Raw genomic sequence first — 27,553 nt, forward strand, 5'->3', positions numbered from 1 at the left:
CAGTAGCCTCTTTTAACACAGTTTTTACATACATTAAAATTTTAACATTATGGTGTCATATAGTTGTATCTATTGTACACAAGTTTGTGTGACATCTGTCCTGGGGAAGCAGGAGATGGTTTAAGCACTTGCTAAATGTTGGCTGTTTCTCCTGATGGGATTAGAATATCTGTCCAGTCTACGCTTACATAATTAGTCCTTTTGTCTTTAAAGTTAGTAATGTTAGTAAAAATACTAGATCTAAATAAGTGAGAAATTATACACGCACTGAATAGAATTGTAGAGGATATTAAACTGGTCTCCTGCAGCTATGTTGTGAGATTTCATCTACTGTTACCGGTTTTAATAGTTCTTACACATTCATTCATGCAGTTTCATAGTAAGTTTCTTAAAGGGGTAGCGGTCCTATTTAATACGTATTCAAAAAGTACATACTAGTGAAGGAAACTGTTTGATGTTCTGCAACCTATTTTGGTCCTGAGTGACACTTGCTAAGGGCTAATTAATATTATAATCCTCCTATAGTTTCGAGTGAGTTATGGAGACACGATGGCGGGGATGGCATTGTTCAGAGTAGGTTACAGTATTAACACTTATTCAGGGACAGCCTTTGATAGAGAAACAGGTCTAAACACTGCTTGCATCATGTGGCTGATAAGAATTGAAAGATGTAAAGAAGCAGTAATGGGTTGGAATAGATGTTTAGTTTAACACAGTTTTATGAATGAATGAATGGAAATGCTGTAAAGTAAATATTGTGTGCCTGTGAGTGAGTTACTAAAGAGTTATGAATGAATGAATGGAAACACAGTATAGTAAACATAGAGCGCTTGTGAGTGAGTTGGTAAAAAGAATCATAACACAATATCTCACAGTCCTCCCTTTTGGTTTCACTGAGACCCTTTGAAGAAAATCACTCAATTCTTATCACAACTCAAATGTAGCACTTGGCTGTTTCAGAAGTTGGAGGGGCTTACAGAGACAAGCTCATAGTTGGGAATGGTTTGTACTTTTAATAGCTTGTTGGCAACTGCACTTTGTAAAAGAGAAAACAACATACCCAGCTAGAATAACAATAATAAACATCATCAGTCTCTGTACAATGGAGGTGCTTAAGGACTCCAGTCATCCTGTAGCCCAACTCCATGGGTAGAAGGATGAGGTTGTCAGATCTTTTTGATCTCCTTCCTAATATGGTCAGCCAGATCAGTAATACTCTATCACGGCTAAAACAAAATCAAGGGCCAATCGGTTCTGGAGCTCTACCATGCGAATGGTGACCATTTCAGCATTTACTCGACAAAGGGCGGAGAACGTATCATTTCCCACCTTTTCCAGAACCGAAGCTAGAGTTATAGCTTCTTTGGTCAGTTTGGCTGTACCATAGAAAGGAAATGCAATAGCAAAGAAGTGCTCAGTTTCAGAGATTGCTCACTTGTGTCTCCAGCTAGGCAGTTTGGCAGAGTCATACATACCCAAGGTAGCATGAACCTTGCCAGCAGATGGGGGGGCCACAGGTACCCTCTACAACCACAGATGAAATAAGTGCCATTATAGGTGGTGAAGCCAGTGATAACCTCAGGATACCATTGAACAGAGGAGGTGGCTCCACATGTATCTTTAACAAAATTGGTCAACTGACTGAATGAGGCTGTGACATTGAAATACCAAGAGCAATTGCTCTGTCCCATCTCTTGTCCCCCTTGGAGCAGCTTCCACCCATTTGGAAAACTTGTCCACAATTACAAGGACATCTGAGTAACCTTGACAGTGTGGGAGTGAGAAATAATCAACTTGCAAGTGCTGGAACGGCCCTGGAGGCACCGGTACGGTCTTCCCCGATTTGAGGTATTACTGGGGGCCAGGAATGGAGGATTATGGGTATGATCATAGCTGGGCTGGGTATCACCTAGACAAGTGGGTCAGGGGATGGTTTACAGACCCCCAGGCTTCAATGCTCACTGTCATGTTTATGAGAGAACTGAGTTCCCCTCCCTTTGGGTTATGTACATTGGTGAACATCCCAGGGCCTGCAGAGGGGCAGGATATGAATGCCACTCTGCCATTTCAGATTCAGAAAAGGAAATAGGGTAGAGTAGGATTTACCCCTTTAGAGTTAGAGGGAATGTGGGAACATATCTAACACTTGGACAGATTAGAAGCTTTGGCATAGACGTGTAACGTGCAGAGATAAGTATTTACATGTAACTCTGAATATCCCGATAGTACAAAGACTGCAGTAATCATAATTGAGCAAAATGACTGTAGACACCATGATGGTCAATCAGTCTCTAGGTACTATATTGTAGGATGCCCATTTGATGTGGGACGCATGAATCCAGGCCTTATTTCCTCCGACCTTGACAGCTAATTGGGTGATCAGCAGGACCTCATATGGTCCTTCCCACTTTGCACCTAAGGGTTCCTCATGGATCTTTTTCACAAGAACCCACTCACCTGGTACGATGTTGTGACCTCCCTCCAGCGGGTCCTTCCAGGCAGCAGGTACCTGTGAGGAGGCAGAACTTACAGCATCTGTTGGTGCTTGGCACATAGAGCGTCACTCATAAGATGACAGTCAGCCCTCCGTAGGTCGGTTGTCCTGGGCAGGGACATTTACCTGCCTGCCAGTATTTCAAATGGATCCAGACCTGCCTTTCTGTTGGGCTTAGCTCTGACACTGCACACAACTATTGGTAAAGCCTGGGGCCAGGGCATTCCCTCCTGGTGGTATTTCGTCAGTTGCTGATTCATTCTTTCCACCTGCCCCGATGATTGTGGATAATAGGGACAGTGAACATTCCAGTCAATCCTCAATAACCGGCAAACTTCTTGACACACTGTTCCCATGACATGGGCTCCCTGGTCCGAGTCAATGCTGATGGGTAGCCCCCACCGGGGTATGTAATCCTTACACAGTAGTTTGTTTGTGTGATTGGCTGTGGCCTTTCTCACGGGAGCAGCTTCCACCCATTTGGAAAACTTGTCCACAATTACAAGGACATCTGAGTAACCTTGACAGTGTGGGAGGGAGAAATAATCAATTTGCAAGTACTGGAACAGCCCTGGAGGCACCGATGCTTTCAGTTGGGGACCTTTCACTTTGGCTTTGGGGTTATTCTTTTGGCAAGTGAGGCAGTGGTCCACTCCCGCTTGGGCATATCTTTTAAAACCACATCCCCACCAGCCGTACTGGAACCGGGCTTCCATCCACAGGCGTGGATTCGTTGTGCCAGACATGGCATCAAGGCAGTGGGTGTGACTGTTCGATTTGATTCTCGATGTCTCCAAGCTCCATCTTTGCATAGTTTGTGTTCATTATCAATCCATTCCCATCTCTCCTCTTGAGAACATTCATTCTGCATTGTTTGCAGATTTTGATTTGCTGTCCCAGTGTCAAGCTGGCAGACATGTGCTTGAGGCTCTTGGCAGGAGTGATTACAGGCAGCTCCTTTACCTGCCTGATCAGCCAGGGCATTACCCTGGGATTCCATGGCGATATCGTTAGTGTGGGCTTTCCACTTTAATGTGACCACTTCTTTGAGCAGCTAGTGAGCCTCCAGCAAGTCCCCGACTTCTTTTCCATTTCTGATGGGTGGGGGTTACCTGCAGCTGTTGGGAATCCACCCTGTTTCCATAGTTGGCCAAAGTCATGGGCAACTCCAAAAGCATGGCTGGTGTCCATGTAAATGTTGGCAGATGGATCCTCTGCCATTCTACAGGCTTCAGTCAGAGCCCGTAATTCTGCTTGCTGTGCCGACGCTTCCCAATGTCATGACAGTGTGAAGTATCATGACAGCTCATCCATCTTTCTTTGTACAATGTTCCACAAAAGAGGATCTGTCACTGTAAAAGAAGAGGTCTGGGTTTTACAAAGCCTCATTCGTCATTTGGTTATTGTCATCCAATTCCTACAGGATCCCAGCACAATCATGCTCATCTCCTTCCCCTTCTGTAGGCACCAGGAATAGTGTGGATGAATTGACCGGACTCACACGAACTATTTGTAGATTAAGGGCTTCTAGGACTGCTGTGCACCACATCCACCGGCAGCATTTACCTGGGATACTCTGTTCCTAGAGAGCAAAGTGTGTACAGCATGCTGGCATTTAACTATTAATCTCTGATCCAACACCAAACTTGCAGTAACTTCCACCACTATACACGTACCTTGCACTGCTGTCAAACAGCTCCCCTGTCCGACAGCTATGCTGTCCAATTTCCCTCAGTAGTACCCAACAGGTCTCAACCTGTCCCTGTGCTCCTGGGCCAGCAACACTGTCATATAGCCCTCCACCTCATGAACAAAGAAGGAAAAGGCTTTTCCGTTATTGGGGACCCTGAATGCTGGTGAAGAGCAAAGTGCTCTCTTTAGGTCCTGGAAGGCTACTTCCTTTTCCTTTGTCAGTGCAATTTGTTCTTTCAAGTCGTGTTTCCCCTTCAGAATATCTGTCAGGGCTGGACTATTTGAGTATACGAATCAACCAAGTACCAGTTAAAGTTACACAGACCTAGGAAAGCCCTCAGTTCTTGAATTGCTGTTTGGCAGCCTGTATGGCTACAGTCCACATTTGGTTGACCGTTTGAAGATTTTCTGTCCTAGATAGACTCCCCCTTTCTGGGTGATCTGAGCCTTTTCAACACACCCAGTTCTCCCCTTCCTTATTGGTTATTGGGCGACTTCACCTTTTTCCCCTTTGCCAACAACCCCTGGCCCAGTGGCCTTCTTTCCCACTCATGTAGCACTTCCTTGGTAGTTTATCTTGGGCTTTTCCAGGGTTACTGGGGGTCTGTCTCATTTGTCCTGTCTGTAGAGCCGCAATTTGGCGCCTATATTTCGATTAAGCTGGTGCGCTCTGTCCATCAGTTCATAATAATTAGTTACCCCTAGCCCCGCCCCACCCTGACCTCAACCCACACCTCCCCACCCCCAACCCCCTCCCCCCGCCCCCGGTCCCAGTCTGGTTTGGTGAGCTTTAGCACCTTAGCGAGCTCAGGTTAAGTCAGTCCCTTGAGACTCCTGCATACTCTTTCCAGGTCGTCCTAAACCTTTCCTCGTATTCTGGGACTTCCTCTGTAGCTTTTTGACAGCAAGCTGTGACTTTTGTCCAATCGGTCTTAGGTGGACTATACTCCTGCAACCAACATTTTATTGCTGTCCAACCAGCCTGCAGCTCCTGCTTGTAGTCTCCAAGGGCATCTTTAACTGCGTCATGGAGGGGGCGTCCTTCTCTTTTAGTGACAATGACATTCAGAATATGTAGGTCGTCGCAGGGATGGAGCACATACATTCACCTTAACCAGTCTAGGCTTTCCCATGTCTTCATTGGCCCTTTCTTTGGGTGAGGTATTCCTTTGGGCCACCTGTCTATATTTTCAGGGGTCACAGGTCCATGCACAGTGTGTTTTTCAGTCTGTTTTACCGGAACATCCACCTCGATGCTGTCCGCCAACCTTTGCCTTACCACTTTCTCTATTTTTACCTCCTTGGTTTTAAGTGCCTTCACTGCTAGAGGACCCATTACTCTCGTCCCTCCATTTCCCAAGGGTGATAGCTAGGTTTTGCCCAACCATTTCCTGGATGTAGTGGGCAGTTGGATACAAATTCTGTATTAGCTTGGGAACCAGAGAAGAAACTGGATGATGTTATATCATCCTTTAGTTCTTGTTTTCTTTCTCAAGCTCCTTTTTTTTAAATTCAGCTTTTTCTCATTTTGATCTCTCCTTTTGCAGCTGTTCATGCATTGCTTTTAGTTGCACTTTAAGATAGTTTAATTCACAATCATGGGCTGATCGAGACATGGTTTGGTGGATTTGTCCCATTAACGTAAGCACTCCCAGCAACAATGTGGACAATGGTTGGATTGGCCATGCTAAATTTCCTGTAATGTCCAGGACAAGCAGCAAACTCCAGCAGTTGCTAAACAGCCCCCACATAAAGCAGTCACAGCAGAAGATCCTCTGAGCATGCAAGAGAGGTAAAGGAGACCCAGAATGTACCATTTCCAAGGTTATTTTATCATTTCCTCCAAACAAGCAAGGCATAGTGTTGCTGATGAATGAGGACACAGTTACAGAACTGGGTCATCTGCTGAATCAGGATCTGCAAACTGAAATGGGATAGGGGTTGGCCATCCTATCCCAGAGGCCATAACGTGTGAGCTGCACTTAATTTTTTTAATGTGACTGGCTGCGTCCAAGGACCTGTGTGGGGTGTCCCAAAAATGCACCAATGGTATGACCGATGCAATTTGTGCCAGGACACGGCTTCATCCCATTTCTCCGTGACAAGGTCAGTGCTGTAGCTCTGGAAGGAAACATTGCCAACATAGCTGCCGTCCCCCAGGTGTAGGGTGCAATAGCCTGTGTACACATTGTCATGTTGACAGCCCCATATAGTAATGTAGCTGACTTCATCAATAGAAAACTTACCATTAATTCATGTCATCTGTGATCATTAGTATCACAGTTTAGAAATCTGCAGGGGTACCCTGGGAGCTGTCATGAAGCCTATATTTTTGATATATACTTAGGTTCAGGGACCGGATGTCTTACAAGGATGGTTGTTGGAAGACAAGGGCTACCCTCTGCAACCATGGTTGATGATTCCATTACTCAACCCCCGAGTGAGGAGCAGTATACATACAATGCAGCCTATTCTTCAGTCAATGCCAGTGTGGAGTAGATGATAGGCTTCCTGAAAATGAAGTTCCAATGCTTAAATCAATCTGGCAGAGCCTTAGAGTACAATCCAACCCAAATGTGCCACATTTGCATGCTGCAATTTTAGCAGGCAAAGAGGGGATGTGATAGACACTGAAGAGTTGGTGAGAAGGACAATCAGGACATTGAGCAGGATGAACATCAACTGCATCACAGTTACAATCACAGTTGGTCAGACCAGGTGATAATTTAAAGTGCCAATATATTTACAAATATGATAGTCTATTTACCAGTGTCACCTAGGTACCCAGTTTTGGTTCCTTTCCACTCTATCTGCTGTGAAGGCTTTTTCTTGGCTTTTGACCTGGTCCATGGCTGAGCTATAAATATGGTGCCAGTAGCAGAGAACCCATAAGGACCTGGCAGTATTTCAGTTGCTGGTGAATGCAAGCTCGCACGAGAGCACAGCTTTAGAGATATGGTGCAGCAATGTGGAGCTGCGTGAGATAACTCATCAGAGCTCATGGAGAGAAACCCTCCATGAAATCCGTGAAATTGATACTTAGATGATTTTTAAGAAAATTCAGCTCTTTAGTTTACGTACTTCAAATTGAACAGAGACATACTCTCATGAAGGAATAGAACATTAATCAATGAACAAAATCAAGCTTTATTGAATATAATCAAGCCAAACAATACACTCATCAAATAATGAAAGAATATTTTAGCAACCAACAAAAAAAACACAAAAGTTAAACTTATCAGGAAAGCGTCATAGACTTCAAATTGAATATCCCAAAACCTATATCACAGGTGGGAAATGTTTTCCTTTCATGAGACAAAACACCTCCAGTTTTCATGTTGACAGTAATCCCTGCTATCTTCCCCTGAAAATTATCCTCATTTTGATCATTCTGAATCCCTGCCTGAGGTAGGTCTACAATCTGACTGCTGTGGTGTACCTGGAGAACTCAAAAATATGGCACTTGAGACCCTCTTTTTATACCTTCTTAGTTAAAGGTTGCTGCTGAAATTCTAATTTGTTAATAATGTGGTCATCATCAATTTGATTGCAATGTGTCCATGTGCACACATCGTCTTTTACTTGAAGACAATGGAGTGTTTTACAATGTTCACTTTATCTGAAACTTGACCAAGCCTTTATTCATTAGTAGCCCTACTGTCTGAATCTCGAGGGTAACACTGTTGATGAGACACTGGAGGTGCTCTGCCTAGGGCTTTCCCACAGTCTGTTTTAACAACTTTTTTTTAAAAAATGCATAAAGTAATGTAATCAGTTGAAATTAACTTTATAAAGGCAGCCTTTATTGGCTTCTGATTACTAATTACATATCCTTCAATACAGCATAATTAAGGTCCTTTTTTTTAATGAATTGACTGTTGTTGGTCGGGTTGCTACTTATAATTCCAGTTTGTTAGTGTTCCGCATTCATTAGTGTGGTTGTGTGGCAACACAAGATTACTTTTTGTTTTGTTAGCTTAGCAGAATATATACATTCATAAAAAGCATCTTAAAATGACCAAAATTAAGCAAACCAAATGTTGAACTTAAAATTCTAAAATCCAAGATTACTTACAGCATCTTAGAATTTGTAGCAACTCTCAGCTGCATTGACTATATCTCACAACTTGGTGCTAGCCATACATTTTGACAATGTTCTTCTCTGTCCTGTGACCAGTTCGGTTTTCTAAATGGTGAACAAGATTGGACCTAGACAATCTTGGTGAAACATCCCCTTACCGCTTACCTGAGTGACTACTTTTAACCACTGCTCTGTTTTCTGTTTTCTAGGTAGTTATGTTATACGTTCTATTATGTTTCCTCTGACTCTACATTCTCTGACCTTAGTCACAATCCTAAAATGCAACAGGTTGCCAAAGGAAATCATCTGACTCAGTTAGGATCTGCATTCTCAACTTAATTGAATGAGTTAATTTTACTTCTAGGTTTTGAACTTCCAAACTGTGCAGTGGGTATGATGCTTGCCTGCATAGAATAAGCCAAACTGCATTTAAAGGGCCAGTTCCACAATGGAAATTGGATGTGTTCAGGAACCTGACTTAATCATGCCATGCTGGAGTTACAGCGAGGTGCAGTCCAAAGCAAGCGTACTTAATTTTCTCCAACAACGGATGAAGAAACCTGCTATTCTCACCAAGATAATGTAGTTGGAGACAGCTAAGGAAGGTGATCAATAAAACAGCATTGTGTCCATGTCATAGACACAATGTAGAAAGCAGTCTAATGGCTTACGTAGGTAAAAAAAATTAGTATACTTGTTGATTCACATAGATCTTCTTCTTTAAGTTTGCTTTTCTTTTGTTTTGGTTTGCAAAGTGTTCTCCATCACATGAATCTTCACACTCATTTAATTTGCAGAGGCATCCAGCTTTAGTTTTCTACATAATTTAACACCTCCCCATTCACCCAGCCACCAGTGTCAAGCATCTCATTCCTTATGTAGTGTGATGCATGTGTTTCATTGTCATCCTCACTGAATGCAATACATCCATTTAACAAATGCTTCACCCTTACTCTGCTCTTTCACCCACCCCTTGTGGAGAGCTGCACAAAATGCACAGGAAGAGAAATAGAACTGTAGATGGCTTGCCACAAACAAGATAGCTCACAAATGCAAAGGTGGATTCTATGAAAATAAATCATATATCTGTATCCCTCTCAGTCAGAGTTTGAGACTGGTTGATATCCCCATTAAGCATGTGCTGCCTCCATTCTAACAATGACTAAACTATGAGAAGTCTGAGTACTGTGATAGAGTTGTGACATTGCTTCAACTGAATCACCTCCCTATAAAGAAAATGAGAAAGTAAAAAATAGGAGACATTACCTTCTGAGTGTTCTCCACTAATCAAGAAGATTACTGCTGATCTCTGACCTCAATTCTAATTTCCCACTAGATCCCTAAATGCATTGTTTCCATTGCAGTCTAAAATCTATCTACCTCAGCCTTGAGTATACTCAATATTCAATACTCTGGGATACAGAATTCTTGTTACAATTGTTCAGAGCTTCATTAAGGCCCATGCCCCTTCTCCCGTTGATGAGCAACGAAGTCCCTTCTCTTCCAACTACAAAATATCCTCTGGGGAGATGGATAGTGATAGTCTTCCCATTACAAGCCCATTCAAGGTGCCTGGGAGAGAGGAGGGAATACAAGAGGAAGATGCAACTGATTTTACTGACAGGACCAAAGACAAATTCCTGAACAAGGAATTGCTGAGCAAGTCAACTCGATCAGTTCCTTTCAATTTGGAAAAAGAGACTAAACATGTTTGTAAAAGTCTGTCAGTCCAGCCCAATCCAGTTTGGGAGGGAGCCTCAACAGGCTAGGAGAAACTCACTAACATCAAGCCCAGAGCCAGTCAATGAAAATAAAACAGAAAGCTGAGCAGAAAAGTTACATGCTCTTTTTAATAGGACGAGTGTGAAGTATTTATATTCCTTGTGAGGCAGTATGGTACAAGTTAGGTTAAAGTGAAATGTAATTCTAAACTGCTATTCTGTATGTTCATTTGCTGTCCATTAACTTTAAGGCAATTACTCCTCTCGGGCCTCCTCTCACTAAAGTATTTTTGTTGAAAAATAGATAGGCACAAATGAAAGCTGTAATTCCAGGTTCTAAGGGGACCTTATTATTTTTCCTGTTGTTGTATGATTAGATATTGGAATATTTCTGAATATAAGACACTTGAAACACTTGTGTGATCAGTGCTGTCAAAGCAAACACAATTGCTGGAATCGTAAGACAACACAGTACGGGGGATGTAAGACCAGCTGTCCATTACTAGCCCAACGCAACTTTTCTTTCCACTGAAACACATGCCTTTCAGGGAATGGATTTACCAGATGCCTACCTTATTTGTATGACAATGTTACTCCAGTGCTAGGCAAGTGGGTGGATTTTACACCCATCCCATCCCTGGGGGATCATGCTTTCGACTTTGAGAGGACGGCATGTAAAAGATTACAAGTGGCCATCCCACTGCCGTCCTCCCCACTCCTGAGTCAGTCGCCAAGCTACGGTAACGAGCCAGGAGCCGAGATTGACTTCTGGACACTTCTTAAATTAACAGGTAATTGAGCTCATTAACAAGCAATACCCTAATGATATACCGCCCTCACCAGAAAATGGTAGGCATGGGGGTGGGCAGATGAGAATCAGAAGGCCATTTCTAAAAAAAAAAGCTGTGGAAAAGGCAAGCAGGCAATGTGCAAACTTAGGAGGAGGGGTGGTGCACTCTGTGTGCGTTGGGGACACTTTCCACACAAGATGTTCCCTCCCCTTGATCCCCTCATCTTGCCTTCAAAAGCCCATTCACACCATTCCCATCTGAAGGTCCCCAATCCCTGTTGTGCCTGAGAAGTGTGGGAATGGCCTTAAACCAATATCCATCAATCTTCTTCCCAACCTCACAGTCCCGCTAGTGACATTTGGCGCTGTTAGCCTGACTCTCACCTGGTTATGCCTGACCACAGTGAATTATGATTTCGGGTGGCCTTGTTGAGCATCACACGATGTGGCATTGAATTTTCCTTGTGGGATCAGAAAAGCAGTATACAGTATCCTGTAAATTTAAGCCCTGTTGTCTCCCAATATCCTCAGAGAAGTAAGGGAAATGTAAATCATAAATATCGCCTTACCTAAAAGCTTCTTTGCCTTGAAATAATGTTTAAATTGCACTTTATAGATTTCTGTGTAAAATCAAATGCAAAATAACATATTTTTAAGGTGACAGGAGAAAGATTTAAAAAAGACATCAGGGGCAATGTTTTTACACAGAGAGTGGTCCAGGTGTGAAATTAACTTCCAGAGAAAGGTGGATGCAAGTACAGTTACAACATTTAAAAGACAGTTAGATAAGTACATGAATAAGAAATGTTTGGAGGGATAAGGGCCAAGCGCAGGGAGGTGGGGCTAGTTCCTTTTGGGATTATGACCAGCGTGAACTGGTTATACTGAAGGGTCTGTTTCCATGCTGTCTGAATCGATGACTCTATAACTGAGGTTGGCCAGTGCAAATATAGCAATAGCCAAGTAGCTCCCTTTACCTGCTCTACAATAATTCCCTAATCAATCTGGATGCTCAGCATCATTCACTTTTCTCTGTACGGAATGGAGTGAAACATGCTGTTGATCTTGCTCTATGGCTGTTCAAGTTAATGATTAGTAAAAGCCCATCACTTTCATTCATTTAGATGGGAAAGTGTCATCATGTGATTTTCAACGTTACGGTCTGGGCAATAACTTAGCAGGACAGAGTGCTGGCTGTTTCAGACAGCAGTGAAAGATTAGCACATGGGGAAGTTGAAAATGACCCTGCAGTCTCAGGTGCTGGTATTCTACAATTGTGTCAGGGTGCAAAGGAAAATAAATATTAGGGCCCTGCATATTATTTTTTAGCATTTTAAAAATACACTGTTCAATGATGTGCATCACATCAGCTGAACATAATACAGTTTGCTTACTACTTCATTCCAGTGAAAACGGCACATGGCTCATCTACATATGCGAGTCAAAATGAATAGCATGAGCAATATAATTTCATAAGAGATTGGTGCCATTGATGCAGTATATTGAATAAAGGATTGAAATGTATTTCAGCAGTTCAATTTCACCAATGTATGAAGTCAAGTTTGTTCAATGCCACAATATCTCTCAATTACATGAACAGCATTTTTGAAGACCACTTCCTTTGAGGCACTAGCATCGACCACAACACAAGCTGGATTCTCCATTCTTCTGTAAGTTGCTTCCACCCTATTGTGCAAGAGATTAGAAGTGCATTAAAAAAAAGGTCAAAACAGTCCTTGGTACAAGCTACACAATTTGTTTCAGGAGCTTAATTTATGTTACAAGTGAGTAACCTGAAATACCGGTCTCCATTTCTCCTTCAGTATTTGAACTCAGCATCTAAGTGACTACAGCAAGTGACACTTACTGAGTCTCACTAATGATTACAGGGGGTCTTCTGGTCTCTTCCTGAGGTTAGTGCAGACCAGATACGTAGAGTGCATCTTATAAAAGGGCATTGTATTTTTAATAAATCATTAGAAACAAAATTAGTTGGCATAGGCACAATGGCTGAACTGCTGCCTTCTCAGCTGTATAATTTTATGATTAGCTATTCCATAAACTTCAGTGTGAACAGTTTCCTTCTATAATATAATCTCCTGCGCTACTGCTCACAGATGTCTGAAATACAGCTTTTCTTTTTGTCCAGGTGAATGGATCCAGTTTCCCACTCACATCCAGCTGCCACTGTTGGAGTTGAGGGTCATGCTGAGCTAGCAGCTTCCACAGCACTCTGGAGCAATCCCAATTGTAGAAACATTTCAACGAGAAAGCAAACATACCAAAACCGGTCTCCTTTCTCTGATCAATATTCCAAAAGGTTTACTTTACACTAAATTAAGATCCAGCTTCTTGGTTGACTTCAGAGATGTTAGTCAATAAATGGAATAAATGCTGTCAATTTACACAGAAATGCTTTGTCAAAAGATGCATTGATAAGTGTCAGTATATCTGGTGTCTTAAATATTACAATTATAACAACAAATATTTAACTTAACAATGTCCTAACACTGTGCAATACTGGAAGGTAAACAGGAACTAAAGGAATTGGGGCAGGGAAAGAGTCAGAGAAGCAGAAGACACAAATTTTTGGATAAGAAAATATGGAAGTGTTCAAAAACAAGAATACAAATCATGAAATACTGGAACTTCTTTGTTGGTCACTGATGAATTAAAATCTAAAGACGAATTAAGTTTCTTGGAGGAAAAGATGATGGGTTTTGGGGAGGGATGTGGAGAGTCAGATGAAGCACTTAGTTTTCAAAAAAAAAAGTCAAAAGATGCTACCTTGTCTCCTTATTCCTTACTTTCAAGTAAAAGCTATCTTACTTTTGTCGAAATATACTGTTTGCTTCCAGCTCAATTTCTTCCTTTGTTCTCAGCTCTCCTCTTCGTTCTAGCCGACGGACTCTCTCCTCTGCATCAACTGTGAGCAACAGCACCAAATCTGGTTGAACTAGATCCTGGGGCCACTGGTATAATTCATGATGTGGTGGTGGCAGGTTCTCTAATCTTCCACTGACTTCTGTCGCAATAGCATAGGCTGCAGTGCTGTGCCAGAATCTGGAATGTAACAAAATATACTCAAAACCTTATGAAGACACACAGTATCTACAAACAGTGAGTTAAGCTTTGATACCTTGTGGAAAAAGAAACAATAACTTATGAAATGTATAAACATACCAAAACTGGTCTCTTTTCTCTAACCAAAATTCTAAAAGGTTTACTTTACACTGAATTAAGGTCCAGTTTCTTTTTTGGCTTTATAGAGGTTAGTCAGTCAATGGAAAAATATATTTACACACAAATGCCTTGTCAAAAGATGCATTGATAAGTGTCAGTATATCTAATCATGTAACCTCTTAAATTAAAAGACAAGACAAACAACAAATAATACATAGTACATTTTGAAAATTGCATTGGATTGATTTTTTAATGGCTACTTTTTGAGGATGAGTTCATCAGCAAATAGTATTAAATTATCTTGTGAAATTGCAACTTCTGATCCAAGGAATAATAAAGTTATCAAGAAAATTCCTCTTGAGTACCCTGGCCAAAGACTGATCTGAACAAAAGTGGAAGGACCTTCACCACTGGTAGAGCAAGGAGACATCGCAAAGGCACCAGGTTCAAACTCCATGCTCTTGGTACTAGTCTTTCTAACAAATGTCAACGACAGCAGTAAGAGTGGGAAAGCTCAGTGCTCGGTCAGGTGATGGAAGGAAATTGGAGCCTCTACTATTACTGCCCATAGCTCCATCTACAACACAGCTGGAAGAATGTATATTGCCATAGTAATTCAGATTTCAGGGGGACCTAGATGGCTCAGTTATCTGCTTGGCTTGTTTTGATCAGAATGGTGCTAAAAACACATGTTCACTCCCCATTCTGCCTGGGGATAGATTCAGGACCTACGTCATCAAGCTACCCAAGGTTGAGACCATGTGCTGTGAGTCGGATCCATCATTGAGCAGGGAACCGAAGCAGAATTCTTTAAGGGTTACATATAACTACAGAGAGAAGTTGAAGTGTAAACATAGTTCCCTGGGGGAAACCATTGTCACAGCCTACTAATTTGAGTCTATGTACCCACTATCCTTATCTTCAATATCCTCTTTTACCCTGCTAATCAGTTACTTACCGAGGTCAACAGGTTGTTTCCAATCCCACTTGTTCCCATTTTTGTTAAATCTCTTAAGTGGAAACTTATCGATTTCTTTTCTGAAAGTATGCATCAATAACATCCACAGACACTCAGCTGCCAAGTTACTTACATCAGAAACTTTGATCAGAATCATTCAAGATGACTGATCATTAATGCTGGCTCCCTCTAATCAGTTCATGTTTATTAATCCCTCTGCTCCTAATCATACATTTTTCAAACTCCCCCACAGCACATGTTAGATTAATGGAATAAAATGGTAACAACAGAGAATGAGGCCATTGGACCCACCAAGTCCATGCTAACTCACTGCAAATGAAGTATTTAATCACTCTCCCCTCACTTTGGCCCATAGCCCTGCAACTACTTGTTTACCTTTCAGCACTTAACTCCCTTTACAAAGCGATGATTGAATCTACGCCCACCACCCTTTCAGATAGTGCAATGCAGAACATCGCAATTTGTTGCATAAAATATTCCTCATGTTGCACTTGACTCTTTTGCTTCCAATCACTTTAAATTTGCATTTTCTGGCTCAAGATCATTATGCTAATAGGCACAGTTTATCTCCAAATATACTGCCGTGATCCCTTGAGTTTTTTGAACATTTTTTTGTAAGATAACAGGCCAACCACTTCTCTTCTTTCATTCCTAAATTATTGAGAAAAATGCAATGCAAGAGGTCAAATCCTGGAATGAGAGTTCTGGAAGATCACAATTAGCGATTTTTCAATTTCTTCATTCATTCTTAATATCCTGTAATGGAAGTCATAAAAGTTGAGATTTGTCTGTTTTTCATCTCGTTGGTTCCTTCACGATTGTGTTTTCACCAATATTAATACAGTGAATTTCTCAGCGTGATTTACTTTAACTTTTCCTCATAACTCCTTTTATCTTCATCCTCTACTATGAAGACGCATTCAAAGTACTTAGCAAGTGTACCCTGTCTTATTTTCAATTAAAGTATTACCTGTGTGTGTGCTTAAAAGCTCCACACAGATCATGCACCTGATGTTCTCTGAAATAGTGTCATGGGAGCTTTTGTATCAGTGCTTCAAACATTTTCCCACTGTAACCCCATTTCAAGGCTTGAAAATTGTCACAATCCCTCAGAGTGGTGAGATGGTGGAGGAGAAGCCATATGAGAGGGGAGTGGAAACAGACATTTCTATCTCAGAGCTCGTGATTCCAAATATTCAGCTTAACCTGGGGTCCCAACCCCACTTCGGGAAGCCCTGTTTTACAACTCATGGCTCATTTCTGTGGTAGGCAGAATATCTCTTCAGATAGGTGGGTTTTATACAGTCCCACACAATATAAAGCTGGTTTTATCAGCAATCTTTTGTAAATGGATCCAAGCCATTTGCACACTGTGCAAGCTCAATGCCAAAATAATGCTCAGCCTGAGCTATTCCATGTGATAATGGATCCCCCCAGGTCATTGCTTGCTGTGTATTGTGCTCACTCACAAGTACGTCTAAGGCCAACATTTTTGGAATTCAAGTTACCCTGCAAAGGTATGGTATCTCAATAATTTGAGCAGCAGATAAAGCTAGCCATTTCGTGCCACTGCTGGGCAATAGCAACACAAATGATATTTTTTACTAATAAGAAGCTGCTGTCAAGCCAAACAAATGTTCTAACTACCACACGAATGAGTAAGAAACTACAAAGAGTTGTGAACATAGCCAGTCCACCAAGCAAGCCAACCTTTCAACAATTGACTTCGTCTATACTTCCTGCTGTCTCAGGAAGGCAGCCAATATAATCAAAGACCCCTTCCACCCCAGCTATAATCTCTTTCAACCTTTTCCATCGGGCAGATGATACAGAAGCTTAAATACACGGACCAACGAATTCAAGAACAGCTTCTTCCTCGCTATCATTAGACTTCCAAATGGATGTTTCAAATTTCAAATTTAATGTTGACTTCACTCTTTGTGCATCTTCTCTGCAGCTATAATGTTGTATTTCTTGCCCTGTTCTATTACTCTTATGTACTTTGTATGGCATGATCTGCCTGTACTGCGCGCAAAACAAACTTTTTCACTGTACTTAGGTATATGTGACAATAAAAAAATCAAATAAAAAAATCAAAAAGGTACTCTGTGAATTTCAGTGTTTGTACAATACCAGCTACAAAAGGCTGCATAGCCCAATGAATGGCAGATCACAGAAAACAACATGTCCATCTGCTGTTCCCAACTGGCAGAGTACTGACTGTATTCAAACAGCTTATAAAACTCAGAACATAGTATCTAAAATTAGATGTGGACAGAACGAACTGAACAACCCAGAACACATTGAAAATTACACTTCCAACCAATTTGAGATTAAAGGTCAGGTTTGCAATACAGTTCACACTTGCTAGAAGCTATATACGTTGATATATAAAGATCAATGCTCACTAGGCAATGTTCTTTGAATTGCTTGAGAATTGCTCTTTTGTGTAACAAAACAAGAGTGTGGGGAACTATAGTTGCATTCTTCATGGCAATGCTTCATCCAATCAGTGCTGATTTACCAAATAATCCCATGCAATATAAATCGTGGCTTCCCCTGAAAAAGATATTCTTGTGCCTGCCCTGATAGAGCAAGATGAAAAGTAGCAACAACAGCAACATGTCTCCTTTTCAGCAGTGCTCAAATTATGTATCACAAGCAACTACTTTATAGCAGCTTGCACAATTCTTGACTGCAGTACTATATTGTGGCAGCGATGTTCTAATAGAATTAGGTGTTCGAGTGGCTGTTCTCTTCTGTGACACAACATTGGGATTTTTGTTGTCTTAATTGGCGCAGCAGCCAAAATGTCAGGGTGAGTTATTGCATACAGGTGATGGTGGGCCACAAAGTCCAGTTGGTCAACATGAAGAGGGGCTATACTCTCTGTAACTAAATGTGGGAAAATAGTGCAATTAGTTGCTGTCCAAAGGTTTAGATTCCAATATGAAAGCGATTTGTAAATTTTAAGCAAAATCCGTGGTTCCACTTTACAGTAATTTACCTTCCTCATTAGTTTCCTAAAGTTGCAGCATATGTGTTTCTGCACTAACATTGGGAAAGTGATCACATAAACTGCCTTTCTTTCCAGTGGATGTCTATTTACTACAGCTTAATTATACTGTCAGTCAATTGTGCTAAAGAACTTAATGAATTCAATATTGAAAATGATATATACATCAGTTTTTATTGGAGATCAATATTGTTAGACAGTGTTAGTTATTCATTGGACACAACTGAAAATTTATACCAATTGAGCATCAGTGTCATTTAAGAAAGTTACATACCATTGGATCATTTGTGCCTACCAAAGAAACTTATACAACAACAGACCATGTTTGGAAGCTGTGAGTGTTATTCACCAATGACTGCTAATAGGGTACTTCTAAACGCTATACCTACCGATCCACAATTACTGGAGACTTTTCAGATTCTCTTGCTATGATGGAGCCAGTAACGTAATTGCCCAATGCATAAAAAGCCCGTCGAATAAGAGGTGGCTTTGCATCAAATGTTTTTCTCAAGTGGCTAACGCAGTCTGGTGGGGACTTTAGAAGTGTTGCTTGGAGGGAGTCTCTTAAAGCTTCAGTCAATGTACTTTTGCCTATAGATAAATACGAAGGGCTAAAAGTTATGCCATAGTGCATTATAGAGTAGATCTTTTTCATTGTTCATTACTTCATTGTAAAGATAATCAAAGATTTTCATAGCACTAAGGGAGGAAAATATATAGGTTTGAACATTTTACTTACTCTTAATCTACTGATGAAATGGGTTATCTAGTGAACCATATAGGACAGAGGCCCCAAGTGAGATTGTCAATGTGATGTTATAGTTGGAATGGGATATCAGTCACTACAAGTGGCTAGAGAAAGAAAATAGACCAGCCAGGGTCCTCACTCTGTGTCCTAAAATATAATCCCAGAAAGGTCACATATGGATATGATGACACATATCTGGAGTAGGTGCGACTTGAACTCAGACCTCCTGGTCCAGCAGTAGAGACATTACCACTGTGCCACAAAAGCTCCTAATGTATTTGGGTGAGGAGTGAATGACATTTACCTATGATGCCTTCTGCCTCTGGTGAGGAGGCCTGGGTTCAAGTCCCAACTGCTCCAGAAGCATGTAATAACATCTCTGAACAGATTGATTCGAAAAAAAATACAGAAGAGACTCCTGAGTGAGGTTTCCTAACATAATTCAGTATCTTTTGAAGAAGAGTGGAAACCTTTTCTGGCCTCACCTGTACATTACGAGGAACTGAATGATCTGAAATGAAGACCATCTCATCTGCAATGTATTCAGGGTTTAACCAAACAAATAGCATGACAGGGCCCTCTTGTTGCACAGTGGTAGTGTCATTACCCCTGGACTAGGAGGCCATGGGTTTAAGTCCCACCTGCTCTAGCAGTGTGTAATAACATCTTAGAACAAGTTAACTACATAAATAGGTTAAATAAAAAAAAACGATGACTTGATTTACTTATTTGCTATTCTTAAGAAAGTTATTTAAATCTATTTTATTGATTTGATCACTCCACAACACTGTTAGGATAGTCAATGTCAGTCTGATGATATTTAAGACTTAAAATTTAGAAGGTTTAATTACACTAAATTAATGGAAGTAGCTCCTTAAATGGTTGACTGCCTGGTTTGCACATTGACTATAGTTTGGGATTTTAATACAATACTAATTAACAAACTGCTAGGCTGAATTCACAGCATATATCACAATAAGAATAAAGACATGGTACTCCAGTATTCCAGTTGAGTAGAACATATAAATCTCGATGATTCTTACCTGTTGCATCAAGTCCTTCTACCACAATTACTGGATGTAGGCCTTTTCTAGGAGTCCTGTCATACTGATCCGCCAATTCCAGAATTTCCTTGGCTTTGGGAATCGTTTCAACACACTTTGGTGAACAAAAATGCAAACACAATATTCAACTCAGGAAGAATTTCAGAATTGTCTGTAAATCATTGTTATTTTTCTCAACTTTTGGTATCTAAATGCTAATGCTTAACCCCATTAGCTGCTTTCAAAATGATGCCTAACATAAAAAGACACATTCAATCATTAAAAAAATTGTGCTTTTACCGCACCTTTTAAAGGAGCCCCTTGTCTTATGTTGGTGGAGTCCACAGTAACTCCTACTGCATTACACAGGGCCCACAAAGTTGACTGTGTGTCACTCTGCAAGCTACAGAAGTACTGAGACCCTGACCCTAACTTCCCAACCAGCCACCTGGCCATACCCATGGATTGATACTGGAGGCTGCCCTTGACTTACTGTACTGGGACCCTCCGGTTGAAGGGTGCCTCCCTGGACTTGACTGAGTCCCCTTAGACTTTGAAACATGGCCAATTGGTTGATGCTCACTCAGTGTACTTGCCACTTGTGCAGCAGGCACCTGGAGCAGGTGTGAGGTTGCTGTAGGGCTGTGGCATTCAGTACAATGTCCACCTCCTTAACTGATGACTGCTAACAAGCATGACAAGCTGCCTGGCTTTGTGTCTGCGCTAATCTCCAAGGCAAGAGAAAAGTACTGTAAATCTTTAAGGTGCAGCTGAGGGTTCAAAGCACTAAAACCAAAAACAAGAAAAGGCATAGCACAGCAATAGCAAGGAAGGACGCTGTGAGCATCAAGGTAGCATCCAGAACCCGAGCACTTGTCAGCTTGCAGCTCCAACAATTTACTCAGTATCAATTCTATGGTGATTGTGATAAAATAAAACAAAGAACTGGAGATGCTGAGGAATCTCAGCAGGTCTGGCAACATCTCTGGAGAAAAAGTGGAGTTAACGTTTTGAGACCAGTGACCCTCCTTCAGAACTGTCATGATTCTGTTTTCTTGAGTGTTTCTGGGATATTGATTCTATCCTCTATATGAACAACCAACGCAAAATACTTGTTCAACTTATGTTCCTTTCCTTATTTGGCATTATTAATACTCCATGGACTTTTCTTTTCAAAATATTTATTAAAATTCTGAATATTCTGTTCCTGTTATTATATTTCTGTCTAGGTTTCTCAGACCCTAATTTTCCCCTCTTTATTAATTTTTTAGTCATGCTTTCTTGTTTTTTGTATTCTGTCCAATCTTCTTATCTGCCACCTGTCCTTAAATAATTATATGCATTTTTATTTAAGATCGATACTGTTTTTATTATTTCCAGTTAACTGTGGTTGGTGGTTTGTCCCTCTGAATTTTTCTTACTCTTTGAAACATCACTATTCCGTATATTCTGAAATATCTCTTTAAATGTCTAGCACTGTATTTCTTTTGACATATGCTTCAGCCTAGTTTGCCAACTCACTTTAGCCAGCTCTGCTTCCATGCCTTAATTGTCCATATTTAAACTTTTAAAAGATATTCTCAGACCCACTCCTCTCTCCCTCAAACTGAATGTAAAATTCAAACATTTTATGGTCACTGATACCCAGCAGCACGTTCAGTAAGAGGTAATTAGTTAATCCTACTTCATTGCACAATACCAGGTCCAGTACAGCTTGCTGCCTGGTTGCCTCCAAAACACGCTGTTCTAAGAAACTAACTATGATGAAAATATTCCATGAACTCCTCAGTGAGGCTATCTTTGCCCATTTGACTTTTTTGGTCAACATGTAAATTAAAATTTCTCGTGATTTTTGCTATAACTTTCTGACAAACTCTTACATTTTCTTCCATTATGTTCCACCCTCCATGCAGTTGCTGTTAGCTGGTCTGTGCACTACTGCCACAAGTAACTTCTTGCCTTCATCAATTCTCATCTCTACCCAAACTGTTTTCATGTCCTGGGTTCCTAAAACTTAGGTCATCCCTTTCTGCTGTGCTTGTACCATCATTAACTAACAAAACCACCTTTCCACTTGTTCCTTGCTTCCTGTCCTTCTTAAAAATCCTATAGCCTTCAAGTTTCAGGTCCCAAACCATTCATCCACAGCCGTCTCTTGTATTGGCTACAAGTTCATACTTACTTATTTCTATCTGCACTCTCAGTTCATTCATTTGGTTTTGAATGCTATATGCATTCAGAAACAGAATGATTATTTTCATCCTTTAATTCTTTTTTATAAATTCTAGTCTTACATGTTGGTTAACTGCAAGATTTGTATTCTTTATCCCTTCCTATCATGGTCTGTTGATATGTTACCTTAATAATACTATTATCTTTGGCCTTGACTTCACTGTCTGATTTACCACATGTTCCCAAACTTGATCCCTTGCAATCCCACCCACTTTTTTGGTTTAAAATCCTCTCTACTTTCCTAATTATATGGTTGGAGGTGTAGGAGCAATGGAGGAGTGGACCGGGGGGAACACTCCCTCTGCAGCGCTGACAGTGGTGGATAACAAAAGGTATTTCTGCTGGGGGAGCTCTGCTGGAAGTGGCAGAAATTTGGGAACATGAGCCTTTGAATGCAAAGACTGGTAAGTGGAAAGTAAGAACAAGGGGAACACAGTCATTGTTCTGGGTGGAAGAGGAAGGGATGAGGGCAGAATTGAGGCAGAAATAGGTTGGGCCCTATCAACTAAGTTGATGACAAAGGAGATCATGTTAGAGGCACCCCATGGAAGGTGGTATCATCAAAGCAGATGAGATAGAGATGGAGAAACTGGTAGAATGGAATGAAATCATTGCAGGAAGCAGGCTGTAAGGAGGTGTAATATTGGTGGACAGCTTTTTCCCAGAAGTGGAAACAGCGAAATTGAGACAAGGAAGAGTTAGAGGTGAAATAGGTGAAGGTAAGAGAACTATTACACTATTACACTAATGGTGCGACCAGTGAGTCATGGGGCTTGATGATCAACACACTTCTTCTGTCACATTTGTAGCATTGTCTCTGTGTATGTGTCTGTCTGTGTGCATATGTATGTCTGTCTGTGGGCATGGGAATGTTTGTTTTTGTCTATGCATTTGTCTGCTTGTCTGTGTGCATGAGTGTCTGACCTTCTATTGATCTGCCTGTTTCTGTGTGTTCATGTTTGTGTGTCTACATCTGGGTGAGTGCAAAAGTCCTTGTGTGTATATACGTGTGTTTCTGAGAGAATAGGAGTGAGTGGGATCAAGTAATAGGCAGGCCAAATTAAAAACTGATGGGGATTTGCATTGGCACAGCTTTTAGCAGTTTTATCGTGTTTTGAGTTTTTATCATTTTATGGGATTTATGTACTTATTTTATGACTTTGGTTGATTTAATCGTTTTTATTGTTCTCATTTTCTCAAGCATATACAGTGGAAAGATTTCTGCAGTAAATGAAAATTAAAATAAATTTGGATATTATTTAAGTAAACAATTTCCTTGTGTTTTGTTTTAATGCATTGGGTTGCTGAACGTAGTCCACACCTGTGAGCACACTCCAGGCCTGTCAGTCCACTTTCTGAAGAAGGGTCCGGACCCGAAACACCAGCTTTCCTGCTTCTCTGATGCTGTCTGGCCTGCTGTGTTCATCCAGCTCCACACCTTGTTATCTGTGAGTCCACTTGATGCCTTTCCAACTTTGATGCTTTCAAGCATTTTTGGTTGCATTGGTATCAAATGACAACTTACTGCTGAGAATGTTTTCCAAATTGTAAAATTAGCAACATGTTCCAGTGTCCACCTGCATGGACTTGCCTTTGATCACAAAGTCAATGAGATTGGGGACAGCATGTTGCACATTGGCTGAATGAGGAGGGAATAGATGTGAAGTGGAATCAATCTGCATGAAATGAGTCAGGAAGACAAGTTTGGGATTTGACAATGTTTCCTGGCTTAATTACAATTGATGATGTGGAGGTGCCAATGTTGGGCTGGGGTGGACAAGGTCAGAAATCACACGACACTGGGTTATAGTCCAACAGGTTTATTTGAAAACACAAGCTTTTGGAGCGTAGCCCCGTCATCAGATGAATTACAATTTAGAAAGTAATGGAGTTGATTAGTCCCTGTGTCCTGGGACTTCATCCTGGAGCCTTAAAAGAGATGGTTAATGAAGCAGCAGATGCATTGTGACTAACTTTCCAAAATTCATTAAATTCTGGAAAGGTTTCATCAGACTAGAAAATAGCTAAGAAAACACACTATGTAAGAAGAGACGGAGGTGGAAAAATAGGCATCTGCAGGCCAGTGTTCTTGATTTCTGTCAAGGCAAAGTGTTAGAATCAATCATTGAGGAGATGATAACTCGGTACTTGAATGGGTCTTGTGGCACAGTGGTAGTGTTCCTACCTCTGGTCCTGATTCGAAGTCCCACCTGCTCCAGAGGTGTGCCATAACACATCTGAACAGATTGATTTCAAACATCCAATTGGTCACTTGGAAAACTCAAGGTGTTGTTTTGTGAAAGGAAAATCATCTTTCATCAGTTTATTGGAATTCTTTGAAGAAGTAAATGCACTATGGATAAGGAGGTGCCTATTGATCAACTGTACTTTGATTACCACAAGGCTTTTGACAAGGTTCTACATAAAAGAATTACTGAACAAAGTAGGAGCTCACAGAGTAGGGTAAACATATTAGCATGGATAGAAGATTGCCTGGGTTACAGAAAACAATGAGTATGCATAAACAGGTCTTTTTCAGATTGGTTGGACATGACAAGTGAGATTCCACAAGAGTCTGTGCTAGGCTTCAACTTTTTACAATGTGTATCAATAACTTAGATGAGAGGGTCAAGGCAATGGTAGCCAATTTTGAAAATTACTTGAAGATTGATAGGAAAGTACTTTACAAAGATGACATAACAAAGACGCAGGCTGATATAGATAGGTTAAGTGAGTGGGCAAATTCTGGCAAATGGAGCATAAGATGGGAAAATGTTTACTTTGGCAGGAAGAGAAAAAAGTAGAATATTACTTAAACAGAGAATGATTGCAGAATTCAAAGGTGCAGGTGTGGACATTCTAATGCATGAGTCACCAGAAGTTAGTATGCAGATACAGCAAGTATTAGGAAGGCTAATGGAATATTGTCCATTATTACAAGAGGAATTCAACATAAAAAGGATGTTAAATAAAAACCAAAAGAATTACAGATGCTGTAAATCAGGAACAAAAACAGAAGTTGCTGGAAAAGCTCAGCAGGTTGGGCAGCATCTGTGAAGAAAAAATCAGAGTTAACGTTTCGGGTCCAGTGACCCTTCCTTCTGAGGAACGTTAACTCTGATTTTTTCTTCACAAATGTTGCCAGACCTGCTGAGCTTTTCCAGCAACTTCTGTTTCTGTTCCATAAAATGGATGTTTATACTTCAGTTATGCAGGACATTGGCAAGATCATATGGTAAATACTGTATGCAGTTTTGATTTTGTTACTTAAGGAAGGGTGTAAAAGCATTGAAAATGGTCCAGAGGAGGTTCACAAGATTGGTATTGGAATAAGCAGGTTGTCTTTATCAGGAGGGGTTGGACAGGCATGGCTTGTTTTCACTGGTGTTCAGAAAAGCAAGGTGCAATCTGGTTGGAATTTATAACATCTTGAATGCTTTGACAAGGTAGTTGTGGAAAGAATGATTACCCTTGCTCAGAACAATGGGGACACTTAAAATCCGGATTTACCTCAGGACAGATAGAGGACTTTTTATTCTCTAAGGGTTGTGAGATTTTGGAATTCTCTGCCTCAGAAGATGGTACAGTCAGGATCATTGAAGATTTTTAAGGCGGAGGTGGGCTTCGCGCTGGGTAGGGAAGGCAAAGGTACGTGGGAATGTCATATTCAGAACACACGTGATCTTGCTGAATGATGGGGGGATCAAGGCATTATAGCCAAATTTGAAGACCATATGAAGATAGGTAGGAAAGTACATTGTGAAGGTGACATGACAAAAACGCAGACTGATATAGGTAGGTTAGGTGAGTGAGTAAATTCCAGCAAATGGAGCATAAGATGGGAAAATGTGAAGTTGTTCACTTTGAAAGGAAGAGAAAAAAGAATAGTATTGATTGGGTTGATGGGCTGAATGGCCTCCAGTGCTCCTAATTCATGTAGAGGCATATGCCTCTCATGTGACCAGTATACGGGTAGCGTCTGACTGTTCATCCGACGTACCTTTGTTGAATACAGCTCCCTTAAAAAAATCATGGGGGTGGGGCGGGGGAGAGAACTTCTGGCTTACCTCTTCCAAAACGCAGTAAGCATCTTCATACTTGAAGAATATAACCGAGTTTTTGATGTTGAGCACCGAGGGATGGAGGTCTGGTCTCGCAGCCAGAAAGAGACAGTTCCTGGAGATCTCTCTGTCCTGGCCATCAGTAAGGAGCCGGAGTCTCTGCCAGATTCTGCCATCACCGTCCCTGGTATAACTGCACAGACTGGTCTGCCCGCTCTCACGGACCAGATCCTGCAGGAGACGCTCCGTGCTCTCGTCACTGTGATTGTCCTGAACCAGAAATCCCTTGATCAGAGATCCCTGTTTGTTGGGCGAAAACGCCATCAGCTCCATAACGCGGCACCTCCGGGGCAGCCTGGTCAGTTCATTGCGCAGCTGGACATAGGACTCGGCGCCTTGGATCCTGTTCTCGGAGGCGATGCAAACAGAGTAGGTCTGACCGCGGCTGAGGACCTGGTGCAAACGGGAATTCTCGTCCCACGGCCCCTCCGAGGTTGGGGTCAGGGCGAAGTAAAGCGGCTCTGAGTTATTGCTGCACTCGATTGCAAAGACCCTCTTGGCCCATTCCCGGTAGAGCGCCGAGCCCAGTGTCTGAGCCATCTCGAAGCTGCAGCGAGCATTCATTGTGGTCTCGGTGACTCGGCGAGAGGCACGGCCTGAGTCCACTCCCTTCCCCCACCCCCCAGCGTTACTTCCTCGGATCGAGACTGAAACTAATGCCGCTGCGGAATCGAAACGCAGCTTTCAGCAAACAAAACATGACAAGTGAAAGCGAAGCCGAGAGCCCAGGGTTATCGCCAGGAAACGAAAGCCATCTCTTCCAACTCCTGCTTTCCAGAAACGGGGCGTGCTGCTTTCAACAACAAACCGTAAACAAAAACCCAAAACCTAGCAGTAAGCTCAGGACCATGGCTCGAAATTAGGTTCGTTCAGTTTCCCCAGGGATTTTTTGTTTACTCTCTCACTGCAAAGATGACTCCAAAAAGAAAGTCTAACGAGGAACATAAAGACGTGACAGGTGTAAATGTGGACACACTAGAGGTGGGGGCAGGAGCAGTTATGATGGAGAACAGGGAAACAGCAGAGGAACAAACTGTTACTTTGTGTGTTTGTGTGTGTGTCTTCACGGAAGATACCAGAAAATTTCCTGGAAACACCACTGCTTGTGAAACTGAGGAACTCGGACAAAATTAGTATTAGTACAGAGTCAGGAGAATTTAGCCAGGTTTAAATCTCTGAGACAAATGCCTGACTGATATATGTAAATGATTTGGATGTGAGAACCAATTGTAATATTTCTATATTTGCTGATGACACCCAACTAATGGGAATGTAAATTGTGAGGAGGGTGCAAGGAGATTACACGAGGACTTAGGCTAAGTGAATAAGTAAGAATATGGCTGATGGAATATAATGGGAATAAGTGTGAAGTTATTGACTTTGTTAGAAAATCAGAAAGACAGATTATAAATTCAGAATATAATATAGTGTAAGGTGGGGAAGTGTGAGAGTC

General features: G+C 41.4%; 1 protein-coding gene across 1 annotated transcript; it reads right to left on the reverse strand.

The window, feature by feature from the left end:
* Positions 1-11,370: 11,370 nt before the first annotated feature.
* cmpk2 (cytidine monophosphate (UMP-CMP) kinase 2, mitochondrial) lies at positions 11,371-27,146 on the reverse strand. Its single transcript, XM_020530116.2, has 5 exons — positions 26,047-27,146; positions 19,748-19,862; positions 18,346-18,547; positions 13,608-13,841; positions 11,371-12,464 (listed from the first exon to the last, which is right to left on the reverse strand). The coding sequence occupies exons 1-5, from the start codon at positions 26,662-26,664 to the stop codon at positions 12,335-12,337; spliced, it is 1,299 nt and encodes a 432-aa protein (XP_020385705.2). The 5' UTR covers positions 26,665-27,146; the 3' UTR covers positions 11,371-12,334.
* Between the last annotated feature and the right edge of the window lie 407 nt (positions 27,147-27,553).

This window comes from Rhincodon typus, chromosome 5 (genome assembly GCF_021869965.1).
Source record: "Rhincodon typus isolate 14 chromosome 5, sRhiTyp1.1, whole genome shotgun sequence".
In the NCBI taxonomy this organism is placed as follows: domain Eukaryota; kingdom Metazoa; phylum Chordata; class Chondrichthyes; order Orectolobiformes; family Rhincodontidae; genus Rhincodon; species Rhincodon typus.